This window comes from Trachemys scripta, chromosome 5, assembly GCF_013100865.1.
Source record: "Trachemys scripta elegans isolate TJP31775 chromosome 5, CAS_Tse_1.0, whole genome shotgun sequence".
Taxonomy (NCBI): domain Eukaryota; kingdom Metazoa; phylum Chordata; order Testudines; family Emydidae; genus Trachemys; species Trachemys scripta.
Window position 1 is genome coordinate 50911316 of NC_048302.1, and position 21485 is coordinate 50932800.

Consider the following 21485-nt stretch of genomic DNA (forward strand, 5'->3'; position numbering starts at 1 on the left):
TATACACACACACACACACACACACACACACACACGATATGCTCAATCTTGTTTTTTCACAGGTACGTATTGTTTCAAGTTAGTAAAGTGGCTGATTACAACATACCTGTCAAAATAGAATTTTGCTGTCTTTAGGTTAAACATTTCCTTGGCATTTGCAGAAATACTTGCTTTGTTTTAGCACCTAATCCTGCTCCTATTGAAGTCAATAAGGGCTTTCAAATTGATTTCATGGGGGGCAGAAGGAAGGAAATAGGGCCTGTCATGCAGTGTGATCCTGGACTCCTTCACTCTTTCACAATCTCACCAATTTCACAGTCCTGAGAATACTCAGGGGCAGGAATACAGTCTAGAGAATCATATTGCAGGATTGGGACTGTAGTTAAGTATGGAGACTAGTTACAGGATTCAAAGAGAAAATACATTCCTTTACCAGAATATTTAAGAAACTCAATCCTGGCCAATCAAGAGAAGACAACCTACTGCAGTGTGTGTCACTCACGGACTGAGCAAGAATAAGGCATTTTAACCACGAGGATAATTAACAACTGAAACAACATACAGCGAGATATGGTGGATTCCCTTGAGGTCTGTAGATCAAGACTGAACGTCTTTCTAAAGGATATACTATAGTTTAACCAGAATTTATGCACTTGAGGCAGCAATTACTGCATGAAATTCTATGGCCTGTGGTATGCAGGAGGTCAGATTAGATAATCATAATGGTCCCTTCTGGCTTTGAAATCTATGACTCTATTCTTACTCCTCCCCAGCTTTTACTTACTATTAGAACACTTTACTTCAAGAGAGCCTCTGGACAGCAAGACAAACTACAGAAGATTCAGTATAAATTAAAACCATCAATTGTAGCAGGTAGCAAGTACCATGCAACGTAAAGTTACGGGCTATCCAAAATTTAGCATAAAGAAGATATTTTGGGGCCAGATTTTCAGAATTATGCCCACAAATCAGGTAGACAGACAAAGAAGTTTTTGGAAGTTGGCTTAAACCATGACCCAAGATTCTGTCTTTTCCTTACTTTTCTACTAACTGATGTCCTCAAGATAATAAATTTTCCTAATCAAATTAGTTATTTCTTTAGTATTTAAAAGTGGCTCTTTTGTATTTTCAATTACATCTAGTTGCAAATTCCAGTTTATGACAGGGCACACGACAACACCAAATAACTCACAAATTTAGATCGATTCATTAGCAGACAGCAGTTTTCATGTCAAATCTAAATGTTTATTTTTCCTGCATGCACATGATCTTATCTTGACTACAGCTTTACCTTGAAAAGAGCATAGAGTTCCTCCAGTTCATCAATAGTAAAAGAAGTCTCAGTCACAATGGTTCGCACCTTTGGAAATGTAACATTAACAATTAAAAGCTTCCTATATATGTGACATTTGAAAGATATTTTTATTTCAGAAATCAATTGACCTTAATCTTAGCAAGCACGTTTTTCCAAGGACCTACCACATTGCGCTTAGTGGTGTCTTCAAGAGTCTGGATCACCTTCAGTCTTTGCTTAAATCTCATCTGTTCAATCAGATCTGCTCGTATACTTCCAAATTTCTAAAATGGAGGACAAAATGGATCCTTTCAATTGTGCGCTAGTACCTGGAATACTTTGTTTTCTTTGTATGCATAAAAAATAAAAAACCAAACAATTCATTCTCTAAGTGTTCAGAAATGATGTAAGATGACTATATCGGACAAATGTGTGACATTAAAGACATTTTTCTAAACATATGACTTGCAAACAACTGAGTTTTCAGGAATTTGTCATTAGATTTTCTTTCCTCCACCATTTCATTTCCCCTCATGTTTTAGGGCATAATGCTCATCAGTTAGAAGTTCGCTTAGGAAGAAACTTTCCCTATTGGCAGGTTACTCCATAACTATTAAATGCAGGATTTCTTTCAAATTCCTCTGAAACATTTGTTATTTGCCACTGTTGGAGACAGGATTGGGCTACATGGGTCATTGGGCTGATCCGATATAGCAGTCCCTATATTACCAAACAACTGTCTAAATCCAAATATGAGGAATGAAATTCATACTATGGGTAAAAATGTCAAGAGTGCTTAAATGACTTAAAAGCTTAAGTGTCATTTTCAAAAGTTAATACCTACCTACCTCTTTTATAGGACTTTATATCTGAAGAGATCAACGTGCTTTACAAAGGAGGTCAGTTTCATTATATTCCCATTTGACAGGTGGGGAAACTGAGGCACAGGCTGGTGAAGTGACTTGCCCAAGGTCACTCATCTGGTCAGTTGCAAAGAAAGGATAGAACCAAGGTCCCCTGAATCCTAGTCCAGGGCTCTATCCACTAGACCAAAGTTCTCTCCTCAACGTATGCACAACTTCCAAAGAACATTAATATGCTACACCTGCATTCCAGGTGAAAGAGTGAGGGCAAAAATAGAATACTGAGAACAGTACTCATCGTTCAATGGACCTACAGCACTGGCTCATGCTCTCACACCCATGAACCTCTGTCCCATAGATTTGTTTCTATGCACTTTCAATAGAGATTTTCCCCAACATGAACATCTTTGTAATATGTCCTTTGAAGAAACCCAGGGCCAGCTTTTAGCACAAGAAATAAAGCCAGCCACTAAGGGTGCCACATATAAAAGTCATGGAGGAGCCTGCTGCTGCCAGTGCATCAGATTGTGATATGCATTCCATAGTGAGGAAGTGTGGGGTATCAACTTAAGTACATCAGGATCGGTTAATATATTCTTAGGCAATCAAATAATGTTAAGTGGTGACATTCCTATATTATCTGTACTTCTATGAATCACGTTAGAATAGCAGGATATTTTCCCTGCTTTATTTGTTAATTTTCCAATTAAAATTGGAAACCTTTTGAAAAACAGACAGTTATGGAGCCTGGTTAAACAGTTACAAGTATGTTTAAACACAAAAGTGCAGGTGAAAGTACGGAAATCTTTAAAAAAAAGTCAAGAGGGAAATTTTCAAAAGCACCCAGTGACTTTGGAGCCTAGGTCCCATTTTAAAAAATGACAGGCACTGTCATTAGGAGCTAAAGTCCCAGTTTAAGTCAATGAATCCTAAGTCACTTGAAAATGGGACTTTAGGCAATTTTGGAAATGCTACCCCAACTCTTTAATTGTGCAGCAAGTTTGCAGGATTGCAATTACTTTTATAGTAATTCAGAGTAATACCAAACACTATGGATTGTGACTTTATTACAGGATCAGATAAAACGAGATGCTGGATTTATTAAAATGCAAAACATCTTCGATAAGAGCAAAGAAAATATCATTGGCAAAATAAAATGCATTTGTTGATATGTTAAGTGGAAAGTCCCTCTGTAAAAACCCAAAAACACACAAAAACCCCCAAACCTACAGATACAATGTTCTATTCCTGCGTCATACACCATGCTAAGGCATTGGTTCAATACTGATTCTGGGAAGAGTGCTGAACTGTCAGCACTATTTCCCGCAGCACCTGAGTTTTCACTAGAGGTTTCTCATCCAAGTGTCCAACCCTCCTTAGCTTATGGGACTGGATAGGATCACAGCACAGTGTGGTAAATGGCTAAATATTATTTTCAGATTCATCATTCCCTGCTCCCTTCCCCCAAGGCAAGTGTCATGGGATAGTTGTTCAGATAGAGCTTGCCTTCCTTCTGGAACAAAAAGCATATTATATCCCGTATGCCAAAGGAAAAACAGTCACCTTTCATGGTACATCTTGTTATTTTTAATACAGCCTTTAATAAAGGGCAAGTGACAAGGGTTACATTGTTATCCATGTGCCTCTGACAAGCTAAAATACTAAAAATACAGTAAATAAATTTTAGCCCAATGGCAGCTGGAGATTTCCCGATATTTACAACAAATTTTTCTCTCTTTTATGTTTATACCAAGCCCAACGCAATGGGTCTCCAATCCCAATTGGGTACAACAAACTTAGGGCCAGAAACCTAAGTGTCACAGAATAACAGAGAGCCCTCATTATCTCTTGAAAAATGTGGCAGTTTAATACCAGGAAATAACACCATCAAAACATACATACTGCAAGCTGATTTAACAGCCCACATTCAAATAGAGTACAAGTAAAAAAGATGCATGTTTATCTCTGGTATATTCCACTGACTCAGTGCCATTACACTAGGGATACATTTGGCCTTGTTTCTGTAAGTTTCTATTCAACTAGAAAGAGCAACGAACTTTTGTACTACATATGCCCACAAAAGACAGATTATGGCTATGCATGAGGCCAGTTTATTCATCTAAATATAGTCAAGGCCATAGAAGCTTTCTTAAAAGGTGTGGGATTCAAAACAAGGCAAAAATGGGATGGCAGCTTTCCATAAATGTCTACCCCTCCACTGCTAGTTTGTATTTTTACCTCACTAGAGAGGGTGAAAATCCTCAGAACCCTCAGATTTAATTCACCCTTAATGTGGAATTCACTACTGCTAAAGCCCACAGCAGATTTCTGGTGCCTTTTACATACACAGAAGTATTTTTTTTCCTGAGATGTGGAGGACATAGGGAAAGTATCTGAAATACTTGTCAGGGTTTTAGATGGCTAGGATAATCCTACATTTTGATTTAAAATATTAATTAGTTCTCCATGGCACAGGGAAGAAAAGAACCAATGAATTTCCCATAAAGGAGAAATCACTGAATCACATCACTGAACAAAAACACTGACCCAGGAACCTATCCTTGTAACAAAGCCCGATGCCAACTTTGTCCACATATCTATTCAAGTGACATCATCATAGGACCTAATCACATCAGCCATACCATCAGGGGCTCATTCACCTGCACATCTACCTATGTGATATATACCATCATGTGCCAGCAATGCCCCTCTGCCATGTACATTGGCCAAACCGGACAGTCTCTACGCAAAAGAATTAATGGACACAAATCTGACATCAGGAATTATAATACTCAAAAACCAGTGGGAGAACACTTTAACCTGTCTGGTCATTCAATGACAGACCTGCGGGTGGCTATTTTATAACAGAAAAACTTCAAAACCAGACTCCAACGAGAGACTGCTAAGCTGGAATTGATATGCAAACTAGATACAATCAATTTAGGATTGAATAAGAACTGGGAATGGCTCAGCCATTACAAACATTGAATCTATCTCCCCTTGTAAATATTCTCACACTTCTTATCAAACTGTCTGTACTGGGCTATCTTGATTATCACTTCAAAGTTTTTTTTTCCCACTTACTTAATTGGCCTCTCAGAGTTGGTAAGACAACTCCCACCTGTTCATGCTCTCTGTATGTGTGTATATATATATATCTCTCCTCAATATATGTTCCATTCTATATGCATCTGAAGAAGTGGGCTGTAGCCCACAAAAGCTTATGCTCTAATAAATTTGTTAGTCTCTAAGGTGCCACAAGTACTCCTGTTCTTTTTGCGGATACAGACTAACACGGCTGCTACTCTGAAACCATAAAGGAGAGTTTGTGCTCAAGTTGTTGGTCCGGAGTTAGAAATCAGCATTTAAAAATTAAGTGCCAGGGGTATTTTCTGAATGTTTTATTGTGTAAAATTTAATTTAAGGATTAGACAAAAATCCTTAGTCTTTTGATGTGCAAAGTTTTAGTCCATTTTTTCTTGGACTTTACTATGCAGTTTATGAACATTGACTAGTTATTCTGTTATTGGGGTTTTTGCCAGAAGTTTTCCAACTCTGAGTTATTTATGCCTATGTCAAAATTAGAACTGGTTGGAAAAAATAACAGAACCATTTTCTATTGGAAAATTCCGTTTCAAAGTTTTGGGAACATAAACATAGATTTTTTGTTCTGAAGCAATTTTGTTTCATTTTTTTAAATTTTGTATTATATTACATGTTATAATATAAAATAAAATAAGTCTACATCAAAATGAAACATTTTGATTGATCCAAAACAATAATGTTCAGAATACTCCTTTGGAGAACTTTGAAATTTTCAGGTTTTGCTCTCATTCAAAATAAAGCCAAATTTCAATATCTCAAAATCCTTCATGAAACAGAATTGTTCTCCTCAAGCCAGTTCTAGTCAAAATCCTAAGTTACCTCATAGGAAGTTCTGATGAGTCTGAAGATATCCACCTCAGGATAAGGCTCTACATCATCGCTGAGCAGTGAGTGAAGGTGAGGGATTGGTGGCAAAGTACTGTCCTTATTAGTCACACTGTCCAAATACCTGATTGGGAGAGAAGAAAAAAAACCTAAATGAGAAAAGTTGGGAGTGGGCTGTAGTCCACGAAAGCTTATGCTCTAATAAATTTGTTAGTCTCTAAGGTGCCACAAGTACTCCTGTTCTTCATTTTTTTTCTGAGGATCAGTAGCGATTACATATAGACTGACTTTACATAAGTATGATCAAACCACTCTATTATTCCGTTATTTGGACAGAGATACCTATTTTGCCAATTTGTAACATTCCACTTCTCCCCAGAGCTGCATTAGTTGTTTACCTAAGCCACATTTATCAAGAAATATATGAAATCCATCTGATCACAGTAAGATGTCCACAATTTACCAGTGATTCCCTAAATAGAGTCTTGAAATATTTTTGTTTGAGCCATCTTACACAAATAAAGATTTGTGGGGCACTATCCACCTCATTCCTGTTGGAACTGGGGATGGTGTACTTGATTCTCAATACCTCCTGCCTCTCTCATTCCCCAAAACCTGGCTGTAAAGAGTATCAAGAGCTTATCCTTCCTGCCAGTGTAGCTGCTGTAAATCACCTTGCAGCCACATAAACTTCCTTTCATAACTCCTCAGCAAGGGTTGGAGCTTAGTTCTGAGAGGAGAGTTGAGACGACCAGGGCTTTTTTTTTGGTTAAATACCAAGTAAATTAAAAAACCAACACCCATCATACCACCACTCATGCCTGGCTATAAATTACCCTGAGCCTCACTTTGATTCAGCAGCACCTTGAAATCTAAACATTGACACAAAATGTCAGGAAATCAAATGAATCATTCTAGGTTACATAAAGTAGTCTTAGTTCAGCATGAATGATTCATCCAGGTCTACCAACCTGCCTCGTGTTTTTATCTCTTCATGAGCCTTTCTAGATCTATTGCATTTTCTAGCAAGTCTATTTCCAACAATAGTTACCCTTGAATTCAGGTATTTTTCCTAATTACACTTAAAAGTTAACAGTCAGAAGATGAGGTAAAAAATTCCAGATATCTAACCAAGACCTGCTGAAGATCCCTATAAGACAGGTTCAGAAGGATATTCTAGAAACTAGAAAGGAAAACTTTTTTGTTGTTGTTGAGCCTGGCTAATAGGAGCAGTTGTGCATAATTTAGGGCAACACTCCTGATTGCTTCATCTTTGTAGGCTTTTAAGGTGGCTGTAATTTTCTGAAACTTTGTCCCCCTTGGGGTATATCTACCCTACAACGGCACAGATACAATGACAGGTTTCAGAGTAGCAGCCGCGTTAGTCTGTATCCGCAAAAAGAACTGGAGTACTTGTGGCACCCTAATAAATGTGTTAGTCTCTAAGGTGCCACAAATACTCCTGTTCTTTTTACAGATACAATGCTGCATCTGTAGTGCCATCATATAGATGCTTCCTACAACAATCAAAGGGATTTTTCCATCAATGTAGTTAATCCACATCTCGATGAGGCGGTAGATCTTCCATTGACCTAGCTGAGTCTAGGGTGGGGGTTAGGTCAACCTAAATACATCACACAAAGTGCAAAATTTTTCACAGCCCTGAGTGATGTAGCTAGGTCGATCTACTTTTTAGGTGAATACCAGGCTTAGATAAGTAGATATGGTCACTCAGAAATATATGTAAAGCTTTTTTTGATGAAGGCACACATAGCTCTTGTTACAGACAAAAAGGATTGCAAGCATTTAAAAGACATAATCAACTTCTTGGTAAATAAGTTAAATGCACTAAAACCGGAAGCAGAACTTTGGTTTTGTTCAATAAATACCTTCCCAGGACTGTCATTGCTTCTCCATCATCTTTACAGTTCAGCAGCTTGTCCACATTAGCATCCAGCACAGCAAGAGCTAACTGGAATATCACCTTTATTCCTTCATAGAAGAAACAATCCACAACTACCACAGCACTTTCAAATGGCATTACACTGAGGAAAAGTGTGAGGAACCAGGACAGTGAAATGGTAGAGATAACACCCAAGTCCTGCATGCAGTCATAAAGCTGTGGAACATAGTCCCGGGCCAGCTCTTCAAAAACACCTTGATCCACCAGAGCTCCTGTTGGAAATAAGTAACATTGGGCACACATGAATTTAGGATCAAATGAATACACATTTATACCCTTCTGGGGAAATTATTATAAGAACATTCTCCAAGATGCTTGTATACATTTCCTTACCACCAGAGAAAGGATAGATTTTTCCCTTTGATTAAATTGTGATATGCACCAAAAAAAATCAAAACACTGTTATACAGAAAACAAATGTGTAATAAACACAGAGCCTAGAAAAAGCAAACAGGGCATTTCTTGTTCTGAAACCCATCCTTTGGAACTTGTAGATAAGGTACATTAATGGATGAATTCTACTTCTCAGCATCACAGGAGTGGTGGTGGGAGAGGCAATATAGGGGAAGGAAGGAAGGAAGATTTTTTTATTTTTAAGACAAATTTAGTGGGTGTAAAAAGTTCCCTGTGGTGGCACAGAAAGCTGAAGAGCTTCTACAGAACATGCACACCACACAGGCAACAGCAAACACAAGTATCTCCACACCACTACCTCTAGGATTGAGTGGGTAAGCTCAGTCATTGGTGCCTTTGCTAGCAAGGGTAAGTAACAGTGATTTTTGTGATGGAAGTGGATTGAAAGCATCAACTCATTTCACACAAGCCAACAGCCAGTCATTAGACAGTAAAGGCTTTCAGTTATTAATGTCCTTTCAAACCAACAGCCTAGAGGGGAGTGGTAATATAACCTTCTCTTGTAAACTGCCCGACCCTGCCCCTCACCAACATTTCTTTGGTAATTATATTATATACTCTGTTCTCTACACTTAAAATTGTAGCCTCCCACCTCCTTCTGATCTCTTTAACCTAAATCAAGTCAAGTGGAGTTCATTGTAGAATTCTGTTTTACCTCAAGCAGGTGAAGAACTAACACTGAGCAGAATATCTACTTAGGTAGCTGCTTCCAAACTAGCCATTTCATTCTCTCATCTGTTTGCAGCAGTTCACATATCAGTGCTGACCATCTGATTATTTCAACATAAAAAAAATTAACAGAACAGGCTTCTGGATATTTAAGGACTTTTTAGAAAAAACAATCCCCTTAACATACCAACAACTCTTGTATTGTAGTAGTCTGGCAGCATGCGTTCACACAAAGCCACAAGCAGCCAGAAAGCTTCCTCCTCTTTTGCATACAAAAGAAGTACTGAAGTGACAATATTCATGGCCTACAAGAATGAAAAAATAAATCACTAGATATCATTTCTAAATTCTCTTGCCATATCTAGTGCTATAAAATCTGAACAGATAAGAATTTATCCTAGGTCAGAAATTAGCCATGGATTTACTCTGAAGAAATTTCACTTAAAATTTATTATATGTTCTGCTATATTCAGCAGTCCACATTCTTCTGTAAGTACAGCAAACAATGTTTTCCTAATGTTCCTAATGAGAAGTTTCTTCAAACCATCTGAAAATCAAGACTTTGGATATTATTACTTCTTTGCGCAATCAGTTTATTGTTCATTCTTCAAGGGTTCAACTGTGCACACCCCAGACCTTCTGCCAGGGCAAAACAAAAACAAAAAACCAATGGCAGTCATGCCCTCCATTGGTGAGGCAAATGTTTGTAGTGGTGCCAATCTTGAGCAGCCTTGAGCACAATGGAGCAGAAGGACTGTAAGTGAGGGAGACGGGGGCAAGGTTCCTTGTGACCTATTTCCTCTATCTTAAATAAATGGCTGGCACAACATTGCTCTATGTTTGTTTGTTCTCAGTCATTGCCTAACTCCTTTATCAAGGCCAGAAGGCCTGAAAAAATGACCTACCTTGAGAATATTTCCATGTCAGAGTTTGAATCCTGAGGAACAGATTCATTATTTTAAACCCTAACTCAAATGGGAGAGATGACAGATAGTGGGCAGGTACACTACTGTGGTGACGACGCAGGAAAGGAAACAGAACGCCAGGTCTGTGGTAGCTGAAAAGCCCCTCTACCTCCAGGAACTTTTCCTGGGGCTTTTATTCTTTACACTTCCTTGCTTACAATGCTTCTCATTGGTACAAATCTTGCGCATAGAAAAGCCAGGCAGTATACATGCACATAAGATAACGAACCCATCTCTTGAGCGCGTGAACACCAGCTGCGAGGGTACAATCAAATCAGCCAAATAAGTTTCCCAAACACAAACGCTGGATTGAAGGTCACTCCTGCCTCGTAGCCATGGGAGCAGTTTGCTGCGCCTGTGGGCTGACGATTCGGGAGCTATGCATCCCTACACACTACCAGCTTGTTTTCTGTGATTGTCCCAGAAGAACACATTTTAAAAGTTATTTCATTACATTTTAAGCCCCCCAAAATGAAAGTTAAATATTTTTAAAACACTAATTTAGTTCTCAGTTAAAAAACTAAGAAATTCAGATTCAGATCCCTTTTCAAGATCTGTCAATTCATATATACTGATCCCCTCCCAACACCTACCAATACTTCATTATGATGCTATCACACACTATCCTCTTATCTTTAGTCTTGTTTACTATTTATATAATGATTTCGAGTTTGGATACTTGCTATAACTGTCACTGTGTTTGAAAGAATAAAAAGTACTTTTATACCATGACCCAGGACTACTTATAATTTCACTCCTGACTGTGCAGACCAGGGTTACAAGTGTGTTCCTGTTGCTACCATTCCGGTGTTCATTGTCCTACCATCCTCCCTCCCACCCCCTTCAATTAAAAAAAAATAGATACTTCAAGTAACGTTAAGTGATTTATTCTTTATGAATTAATGACGATGATGGTCAGAATACTTTGCATCTCCCTCTGCATTTTTCATTCAGGGATACTGAAGTGCTTTACAGTCAGTGATTAAGCCTCACAAGACTTTTATAAAATCAACAAGTATTATTCCCATTTTGCAACCAGGAAAGCTAAGGCACAGAGATATAAAAGGTGACTGCTCAAAGTTACACAGAAGTGAGAGAGTTGGGAGCAGAATCCAGAACTCCTGCCTCCCAACCCTGTACTCTAACAATTGTGACCAGATGATGCTTCCAGCCTTTAAAGAGAAACTGCTCCTCAACCGTAGCTCCAGCAGAGCTGACTCTCTGCTCTAATAGCTTATGTGATACATTGTTGTTTTCCCTTTAGCAAGTCTTGCAACCATGGCAAAAAGGTTTTTGGAAGGTTTTGATGCAACTAATATATGAAGGAACATTTGAAGTACAAGCAGTTTTTCCTTGAAATGGAATGCAAAGTTTCTTACCTGATCGTTTTCTGTTAGCAACTTCTCTCTGAATTCATTACTCATGGGCCAATGCCCCCTGCATGTGGAGTTTGGAGGCTGTCCAATATTGTGCTGGAGGCTCGGAGACTAAGCTCTGCCCTTCTGCTCAGGCTACCAAAAGAGCTCCTCCACAGCTGCAGATACACTCCAGCAGCCAATTGTTAGTGTTAAGATAACTTGATACACTATATTAATTTAACCTTAAGACAATATATGTATGAGTCTCCCTTTGGAGAAAGTTTTCAGTTTATATTTTTATTTACAAAAGACTACCAGGGTGGGTTGAATTCTGAGAGAAGCTACTAACAGAAAGAAAATCATCATGTAAGAAATTTCTCATTTTGTTGCACATGCAGCTTCTCTCCTCATTCATTACCCATGGGAAGTAGTGAACAGTGAATCCCAGAAGTAGATTTTAATCCCAGAGTTTAATTACTATAGTAGCATAACAGCCAGGAATGGAAGTTCCCCCCACAGAAAGCAAGAGCTTTATAAACTAAGACGTTATGGGGAAACCAACCCAGTAGCACCTTCCTACCAAAAGATGCACTTGCAGAGGAACGGAAATTTACTTCGCAAATCTTCCGCAGGCTCATACACTCCCTCCCCTCTCCCCTACAGTGCCTCTAGGAATTTCTGTTAATAGTTTCCTAGATGCCTAGCATGCCAACTGATGCAGGATTTTTACATCTTGGCTGCAGCAACCCGGAGTCCCTAAGGCCTTGGCATTTTGGACAGAATAAGATGAACAGGGTACAACTGGCATATGTAATCTATATACCAGAGATGAATCTTCAGAGCTCTAGGGACGCTCATTTATGTCACAATCTTCCGAGGGCTGGAACCAAATGATGAGAGAACTATTTCTCAGGAATTGTGGAAAGAGGAGTTTATCTTGAGCAGAAAGGTTTCTGGAGCTATAAATATTTTTTTCCTTATGACAAAGGCAATGTGATTCTTGTATGGATATGGGAATTAATTCCAAAACTTGCCCTGTTGAGGTAATGGTGACTAGAAAGGCCAACCACAGACTTGTCTAAACTTGTCAGTGTGATTAAACTTGGCAACTGATATTCAAAGGGAGGATCCAATGTGGCTGGCTACAAGGCTGGTATCCACATCTCTATGGTGTTTGGTTGCGCGACTCCAACCGAATCTCCTGGAAAAAACTCTAATGTAGCTGAGATCACCAGACCTTTGGGATTATCATCATATTTGTATTACAGAAGCCTCTAGAAGTCAGGGTCTATTGTGCTGGGCAATGTACAAAGAGGCAGTCCAAGCCCCAAAGAGCTTCCTGTTTCCCCTCAGACCTGAAATGTAAATTTGACAGATCAATGAATGAAATATCCTGGTTGAGTTCTCTCTGAATATCAAACTGTATCAGAGGTTGAAGGAGAATCCATGTTGAACTACACTGTTCTTCTGATGCTCAGGCTATTAGCTGTAGATGTTCCTAGTCTGAATGAAGGAGTCCCAGCTTCACAAGATCTGGTGTTTTTTATAGGTACAATGTGGGGGTCTTGGCTATCTAGCAAGTCCAAAGTGTTTTCTGGGCTAGTGGAGTATTAGGAGGAGGACTTAAACTCTCCCTTTCTCTCTTTTCTGTATGTATTACATAAGCTGTCTGGAAAGACAGCAGATTCTTCTCTTCCCAGGCCTTTATTTCCATTTCCAAGGAGCAGCTTTGATCCCTGGTTTCAGAAGGGATATAAACACTTCTGACTCAATTCAAAGCCAATCCCTGATGGGAAGTAAGAAGAGACTTCCTCTGCAAATACCATAATTGCCTGCTATGTGGTTCCTTGCACCTTACTGGTCACTGTCACAGACAGGATACTGGACTTGATGGATCACTGGTCTGACCCCATATGTCCACATGACCATGTTTGTGGGTTTTGCTTTGTCTTTTCAAATTAAAAAGGACACACCCCAATAGAGACGTCAAAATTAACTGAAAGGATACATATGATGAGATTTTCGAAATCTGTCTTCCAAGTGTGCTTGCTTCCATATGAGTACGCGAGGGTCTAGAGTGAAAGTTGGGTTGGCTTTCAGCATGTTGTTTGAAATTACCTGCCCACAGAGAGGCATTGGATGTTATCTGAGAATGACACTTAACTTTGCATTGCCTCAAGTGCATGGTTCTAAGTCCTCAGAAGGAATTTAAGCAGGTGCATTTTGAGAATCACACTCAGGGGATGAAGCTGATGCATCGCACCCTAACCTTTGGAAACAATTGGCTACTGATGACCTTTCAGGAAATGATGGATGCAATGAAGTTTTGGATCTTTGCAAATCTTTACCATTGCTCTCCCAGAGGACCATGCCAGGACCATGACCTCTGGGAGAGCAATTCTCTGCATTGGGATCAAAAGCTCCTATGGATTTTCAAGAGCTAATGGCAGTTGTTCCTTTAGGAATAGGTCTATTTCTCTGGATGTGGAACTGATTGGTATGTTGCCAATGCATGGGTATAGATGCATTACATACAACCTATGCCTACCACCAGCCACTTAAGATTCTGGGTGCAGAAGGTGGATCAGAAGGAAGAGTCCTGCACAGGAATTCTGAGCTCTCATACACAAATGCTCTTTGTCATGCTGAAAACTTGTCGGTTTGAAAGAAAATTGATCTAGGTTTCTTTGAAAGAATCTTCTCCAGATTCTTCCCTCTGCCAGGGTAACAATCCTTTCTTGGATACCCTTGGTGTTAGAATCAACCAATAGTTGCTAACGCTGGTTTCAACAGTGAGGGCTGAGGCCTGTCTGCAATCTCAAGTAGTCATTTCTCTAACATTTCCACCAATGGCTCCTCTGCACAACATATCCATTTAAGACAAGCAACGGCAATCCAGGGATGTGACAAGGCTCTTTTGTAGCCACCAAGTTAAAATCCACTGCTTGGCACAAATCACAGGACAAAACCTGAGACGTCTTACTCCAAGCAAGGCTCATACCGCTAGACAGTTAGCCACTTGTTTGCCACAAAGTAGGTGTTCTTTTTTAAACATATGAAAAACAATCTGTGGTCTGAAAGGCTATGGCTGAGGCTTTGAAACCACTGTGCAGTGTATCATCAGTACTATGGTCCATGGGGTCTTCTGGAAGGAAGTCCCCTTCTGAAAGTGTGACTGTCTTTGACTGGTGGACCTACTGCTGCAACAACCTTAGACTCCCCAAATTTATGAAATTTCTTTGTTTTATATAAAACATTTTAGTTTAATCAGATATCCTCATTTCAGGAAATGTGTCTAATAATCCTTGAAGAGGAAGATATTTTATTAATATTAATGAGTTCCTTGCAAGCTGACAGACATCCTTGTAGGTTTCTGTGTTTTGTTTTGGTTGGGTTTTTGTGTGTGCGATGCATGTGTGGTACTTTTTCCCCTGGCTGTTTACAGGGAGGAGGTAAAAAGAACAGGAGTACTTGTGGCACCTTAGAGACTAACAAATTTATTAGAGCATAAGCTTTCGTGGACTACAGCCCACTTCTTCGGATGCATACAGGAGGTAGTACACTATTTATCTTGGCATGGGGACCACACAAAGGAGGAAGGGATACTGTGTATACTGATACTTCAATTGTGGAAGTAGCTTGCTAGATGTCCCCGGGGAACCTGAAAGGCAGCCTGCCTGCTCCCCCAGGCTGCCAAGCATTCAAGCGCAGTAGGTGCAACTTAGTACAAACTCAGGACTTTACACAGGAAATCAGGCTCCTTTTGAAATAGGAAGGGATTTCTCACTTACCCCTCTGTTAGTCTCTAAGGTGCCACAAGTACTCCTGTTCTTCTACTTACCCCTCTGTAATCCCCTTGTGGTGCAGAGGGATGTGGAATCCTCATGTGCCTCTGCTCTGGTCACAGACTGAGTGACATCCTCCTAAGGTTTTAATGTGGAGCCAGTTCAGGGAGTGGGGAGGGGTGGAGAGAGCGAGAGACACACACCCCTTTCCCTGGCAGAGCAAGAAGTTATTGCTGATGATCAGAAGGCACAATTCCCATTCTGCTGCTGTCTGAAATCTGAACTCTTTCCCTGGCACAGGGAGGGTTCTTGGGCTGAAAGTCAGAAAGCCCAGATACAATTTCCATTAGTCTGCAGCCTGAGGCAGAGCTGCACAGGAGAAACAGGCATCTCTGCATGCCTAGACATGCTGAAAGGTGTGGGAGAGGCAGTGGGAATGATACAGAGGAGAGCACTGTGATCCTAGGAGACAAGCCCTAGCAAACACTCCCGCAGGGGACAAGGCAAAGGTCTGACCTCTGATTTTCACCTCATTTGTTCATTAACAATACTAATCACTGCCTTGCAAACGACACACTTGCTTTGGGGGTTTGCAAGACTTACCCTGGAGTGTCATGAAAATTCCTATTCACAGTGGGAGGAAGAGCCCCTGCTTCTTTCCCTAGGGAGCTGCGGGGTGGGGGAACTCTGGATCCTTTCAGGGTTTTTCCTCCTTCCAGCACAGCTTTGTTGTGCAACCAACCCCTGAGCTGGCCAAATAGGGTGACAGGCAGGGCATCATTCACCCTCTGTAGAGCCTGTAAGTGTTGCCTCACAAAGGGAACACTGATTAGATTTAAGACAGGTGTTTGCAAGACAGCTTTGCCATGTCTGAGTGGGGGCAGAGGAGTCCATCAGGGAGGTGCTGCACTGGCAGATCCAGGTGGTAGAACCACAATGCTGCTATTTATCTAATCCAGGGGAAAAGGAGGAGGAAGATTATAAGTCACAACTGCCTGAAAACAAAACAAAGTAAAGGTTTTAAAACAAAATGGTCTGGAGAAACTGAACCACCATTTTGTTCCACTTTTGGAAGCAGAAAATCTGTTGGTTGTCCTGAGCTGAAGGACAGAGTTTAATCCTGAAACCTCCAGCAACAACACTGGACTGCCGCTGAATTCCACAGGTGGGGGCATTAGCCCATGAGTAATGAACGAGGAGAGAAGCTGTGCAACAGGCAAAAATGTTACTAAGAAGGACTTTCATAAGCCTCATAACATTCCTTATTAAGAGTTCATTCTGACATTTTTTAGATATTATTTTAATTAGATGCACTTGGGGACAGATCTTTAGTCATCCTTACACTGGTCACTATATTTATGGATACACAAATCTGCATATACAAACCAGTACGCACAAGCAGTTAGTGTCTCTGGTACCTGAGCTTGCAAACCGTTATGCATAGACTCCTGTGCAGAGTCCAACTGAAGCTAAGAGAACGCTGTGTAGATCTTGGGTTCTCAAACTGAGGGTCGTGACATCTTGGGGGTCACAAGGTTATTACATGGGGAGTCATGAGCTGTCAGCCTCCACCTCTAAACCCTGCTTCTCCTCCAGCATTTATAATAGAGTTAAATATAAAAAATGTGTTTTAATTTGGGGGGGGGGGAATCATACTCAGGCTTGCTGTGTGAAAGGGGTCACCAATGCAAAAGTTTGAGAAACACTTATAGATGCAGGAGTCTGTACTAATGCAACTCTTTGCAGAATCAGGGCTTTGTGCAAACAAATCAGGAACCTAAATGTTCATGTGCATGATCAAATATATCAACTGTGTACATTAGCATGCAGCCACTGATTGAGAAAACAACAAAATAGACAGACAGGAATGGGAATTCTAGATCTTGAAAGGATGGCAAGACATTTCAATTACCTGACAATATCCTATGTTTGGATTTCTAAAAGCATAGGCTGTTAATACTCTCCTCAGGGCAGCAATACCCATCTCATTCTGGAATGCAGGGTGCTCTGGGAGAGAACGGTGCAAATCTCTCTCAATCTCTTCTGTGGCAAGGTTATACTTCCCCATAGATTTCTCCACGAGGTCCTCATAATAGCCAGGGTGGGTGGCCATCTCATTAATGGCTCCTAAGAGGAGGAGAGAGCAACACCAATGAAGTAGGATAATGAAGTAAGGGCTAACAGGCATAGTATAGTCATATTATTTTCTTTTGTTCCCTTAGTTCAGACATCTTCAACTGAAATTTTAAAATAGAAACAAAGTTTGAAAATACATTTAAAATGTTATAATTGTAAAGAGGATAAAATTGGCCTGGCACTCATAAAAATACAGCTGGTTGCCTTTTCCTTTGGGTACATTTTAAAAAGCAGTTTCACATAATGATAAAATAAAAAACAGAAAAACCCTTTCCTTCTGTGGGGAGGAAACATTGAGCATGCTGAATCGCAGTGGAGCTTTAACAGCTGCCACCATCACAGTGTCCCTCCAAAGATTGGGAGCTAATATGTGTGCTACTGGTAGCGCAGATAGCCTATTGGCTGGCACCCTGTTCACATGCAGACCGCCATGATAACAACACGCACGTCCATCTCTAAGTCATATACAGAATAGCTGCTGGTTCTATAGCCTATTGGCTGGTTCTTTTCATCTTCAGAGCAATTTTTAAAACATCGTTCAGTCAATCCGCACAGCATCCCTGCGAGCACATAGTATTATCCTTATTTTAAGGACAGAATAAAAGAAGCAGAGAAGTTAACTACAGCTACAGAAAGAGTCAGTGCTGAAGCCAGGACTAGAACTCAGGAGATCCAGATTTGCAGCCCTGTGTTCAAACCATTAGACCACACCTTTCTCAACCAAAAAGTCTCTATTTAAAATAACACCAACCTTTTTTCTGTCCAGTATACCTGCTTCCTATCCAGGGCAAAGATCTCCACCTATAGGTCAGTTTTAATTTAGTTATGAAACATAGCTAAGGTCTGACCTACTTCAAAAACTAGACCCACATGTGAAACAAGTTTAGGGGACAACTGTGTTGGTACCAGGAGACCAGGCATAGATGTATCTGTAGCATACGCAGGGACTTATTGTCCAGAGTTTTTCCCTTAATATGAATTATTTTCCCTTTTCATTTTAACCTATTTAACCTTGTTTTAACTCTAGTAACTAGTGCATGGTAGGTAGAGTGACCAGATGTCCCAATTTTATAGGGACAGTCCCGATATTTGAGCCTTCTTCTTATATAGGCTCCTATTACCCCCTGACCCCGTCCCGATTTTTCATACTTGCTGTCTGGTCACCCTAATGGTAGGCTAACTATCTTCCCACAGTTGAATTGTTCCCCAGACACTAATGGACATCTTTGCTCATCCACGGGCTACGCTGTCAAGCCATCAAGAGACGGAGGGATGCATCACATTTATATAAACTGAGCAAATTGTAGATATCCTATCTACAGAGATCAAATCTGCACAGATTAAATTAAATTAAATTAATGGAGATATCCCATCTCCTAGAACTGGAAGGGACCTTGAAAGGTCATCAAGTCCAGCCCCTGCCTTCGCTAGCAGGACCAAGTACTGATTTTTGCCCCAGATCCCCAAGTGGCCCCCTCAAGGATTGAACTTACAACCCTGGGTTTAGCAGGCCAATGCTCAAACCACTGAGCTATCCCTCCCCCCTGCATCAACCAGCTCTTTTTTGACCACACTTTAGCTACAATACAAATGATCATCCCTTTACAACCACTGTGATAGCTGTTTAATATATGTTTGGGGGGTTCTAGATTTTAAACCATGAATTAATTTTACACAACCAAAGTACAAACTTGAAAAACTGACAGACAACAAGCAACTGTCAAAGGATAAAAGGTCAAGTGGCTGACTGATGTTCAAACTACATGTTGAAGTCTGAAGTCTACTTTAACTGTCTATGCAAATTGGAATAGCCATTTAGAAGTTAAGGTAGCTGAACAAAAGAACAGCCATACTGGGTCAGACCAAAGGTCCATCTAGCCCAGTATCCTGTCTTCTGACAGGGGCCCATGCCAGGAGCCCCAGAAGGAATGTATAGAACAGGTAATCATCAAGTGATCTGTTCTCTGTCACTCATTCCCAGCTTCCAGTAAACAGAAGCTAGGGACACCATCCCTGCCCATCTTGGCTAATAGCCACTGATGGACCTATCCTCCATGAACTTATCTAGTTCTTTTTTGAACAGTTATAGTCCTGACCTTCAGAACATCCTCTGACAAGAAGTTCCACAGGTTGACTGTGCATTGTGAGAAAAAATACTTCCTTTTGTTTGTTTTAAATCTGCTGTCTATTAATTTCATTTGGTGACCCCTAGTCTTGTGTTATGAGAAGGAGTAAATAACACTTCCTTATTTACTTTTTCCACACCAGTCATGATTTTATCGACCCCTATTATATCCTCCTTTAGCCATCTGTTTTCCAAGCTGAAAAGTCCCAGTCTTATTAATCTCTCCCATACAGAAGCTGTTCCATACCCCTAATAATTTTTGTTGCTTTTTTCTGAATCTTTTCCAATTCCAATATAAATCTAAGGTGTGACTGCAATAGGTATTTCTATTAATCCAAGAGGATCAGTTTATTTTAGGAAGGACTAACGATAAATAAAAGGAATTTCCTCCAAGAAAATATAGGTGAATGAACCCCATGATAAAGTAACATGGTGATGACAATGAACTTTGACCAGTACAAACTTCCCCTGGTGTAGGGAGGAGGGATGTGGCAAAGTGGAGCTCTGCTCAGATATGCTGGAGCAATTTGTATAGTGGGGGTGCTGAGAGCCATTGAACCACACTGTAAACCCCGTATATAATGGAAATCACTTCAAGCCAGGGGTATGACAGCCACACCAGCACCTATGGCTCTGCTACGCATGATCTTCCACCTGCAGGAGTAAGGTTCCCTCCGAGGCACCTTAGGCCAGTGGTTTAAGTCAGAGATGCCCCAGTGGAGCCCCAACTTCACTTGACCATACAGCCCTGAGTTAAGGAGCTGCAACTGGCTCCCTGCAGCCATTCCCTCCCCCCCTTCCATCTAATTGCAGCTTAGACGGAATGGAGAATCAAGCCCTTGGCATAGAGTGGTTTAATAATTTAAAGTATCATCCATTTTCTAAGTGCATAAAGATTGTCTGGCCTACAGGACAGAACAAAGGGCCAGGAGCTTGGAATTCCTGACTTTCAATCTCTGCTCTGCCAACGATTCATTGAGAAATCTTGGGCAAAATCATTTAACCTCTTCATATTGGTTTCCCTATCTGTAAAGTGGGAACAATACTTGTCAGCCACACAAAGGTGCTAAGGAATATAGTTATTATATAGCATGTTCCAGCTGCAAAGCACAAAATATTATTACTCATTATTAAGGATAAGATTTTGTCATGGAGGTCACAGAAGCCATGGATTCCATGACTTTCAGAGACCTCTGAGAGATTTTCTGCTTCAGCCCTGGGCCCTGGGGCAGTGGAGCTGAAGCTGTCAGCCACTGCAAGCCCGGGAGCTCTGAACTGTTATAGGTGACAGGGGCCCTGGAGTTCTGAGCTGCTGCAGGTGGTGGGGGTCAGGAGCCCCAGAGCTCCAAGCTACTTGCCCCAGAGGTGTCAGCTGCTGGGGGCGATGGGGGCCCCCTCACGGGCAGCAGGGGCTGGAGCTTTTAGTCTCTCCCTCCCCCCCGCCTATTTTTAGTAAAAGTCACGGACAGGTCATGGGCTTCTATGAATTTTTGTTTATTGCCTGCAACCTGTCCATTACTTTTATCAAAAATAATCATGACAAAAATCTTAACCTCACTCATTATACAGGAGTGACAGAATCAAGCCACCCTCACAAGTTAACCTGGTCAAAACGTACAAACCATGTGGCAGTTTCATTGGGTCCAGGCTCAGTGAATACCTTGTTTATAACATTGCTCTAAAGAGACCTGTAACTTCATTTTTTTGACTGGCTCTTAACAAATATGCTCCTCTACTTGCTGAGAGTTTTTAGTTTTCACTCTGAGGCCTCAAACCATTGTAAATCCTTCAAGGCATGGACTGGTATCATTTTGTGTAGCACTGGGTACACTGGGCCAGATTTTCAAAGGTTTTTAGGTGCCTACCTGCATCTATAGACACCTAGGGGGATTTTCAAAAGCACCTAAATCAGGTCAGGAATGTAACTCCCACTGACTTCAATGAGAGTTAGCCATCTAACCCACTTTAGGTGCTTTTGAAAAT

General features: G+C 40.6%; 1 protein-coding gene across 4 annotated transcripts in view; it reads right to left on the reverse strand.

The window, feature by feature from the left end:
- The window catches only part of TBC1D9 (TBC1 domain family member 9), an 82800-nt gene that overhangs the window by 12993 nt on the left and 48322 nt on the right, over positions 1–21485 (reverse strand). For all 4 annotated transcript variants that reach the window (XM_034771230.1, XM_034771232.1, XM_034771231.1 and 1 more), the window contains 6 exons: positions 17154–17368; positions 9321–9438; positions 7977–8262; positions 6082–6211; positions 1480–1578; positions 1292–1360 (listed from right to left, as the gene is read on the reverse strand). In XM_034771230.1, coding sequence (XP_034627121.1) covers positions 1292–1360; positions 1480–1578; positions 6082–6211; positions 7977–8262; positions 9321–9438; positions 17154–17368 — 917 coding nt within the window. The remainder of the gene's footprint in view (positions 1–1291; positions 1361–1479; positions 1579–6081; positions 6212–7976; positions 8263–9320; positions 9439–17153; positions 17369–21485) is intronic.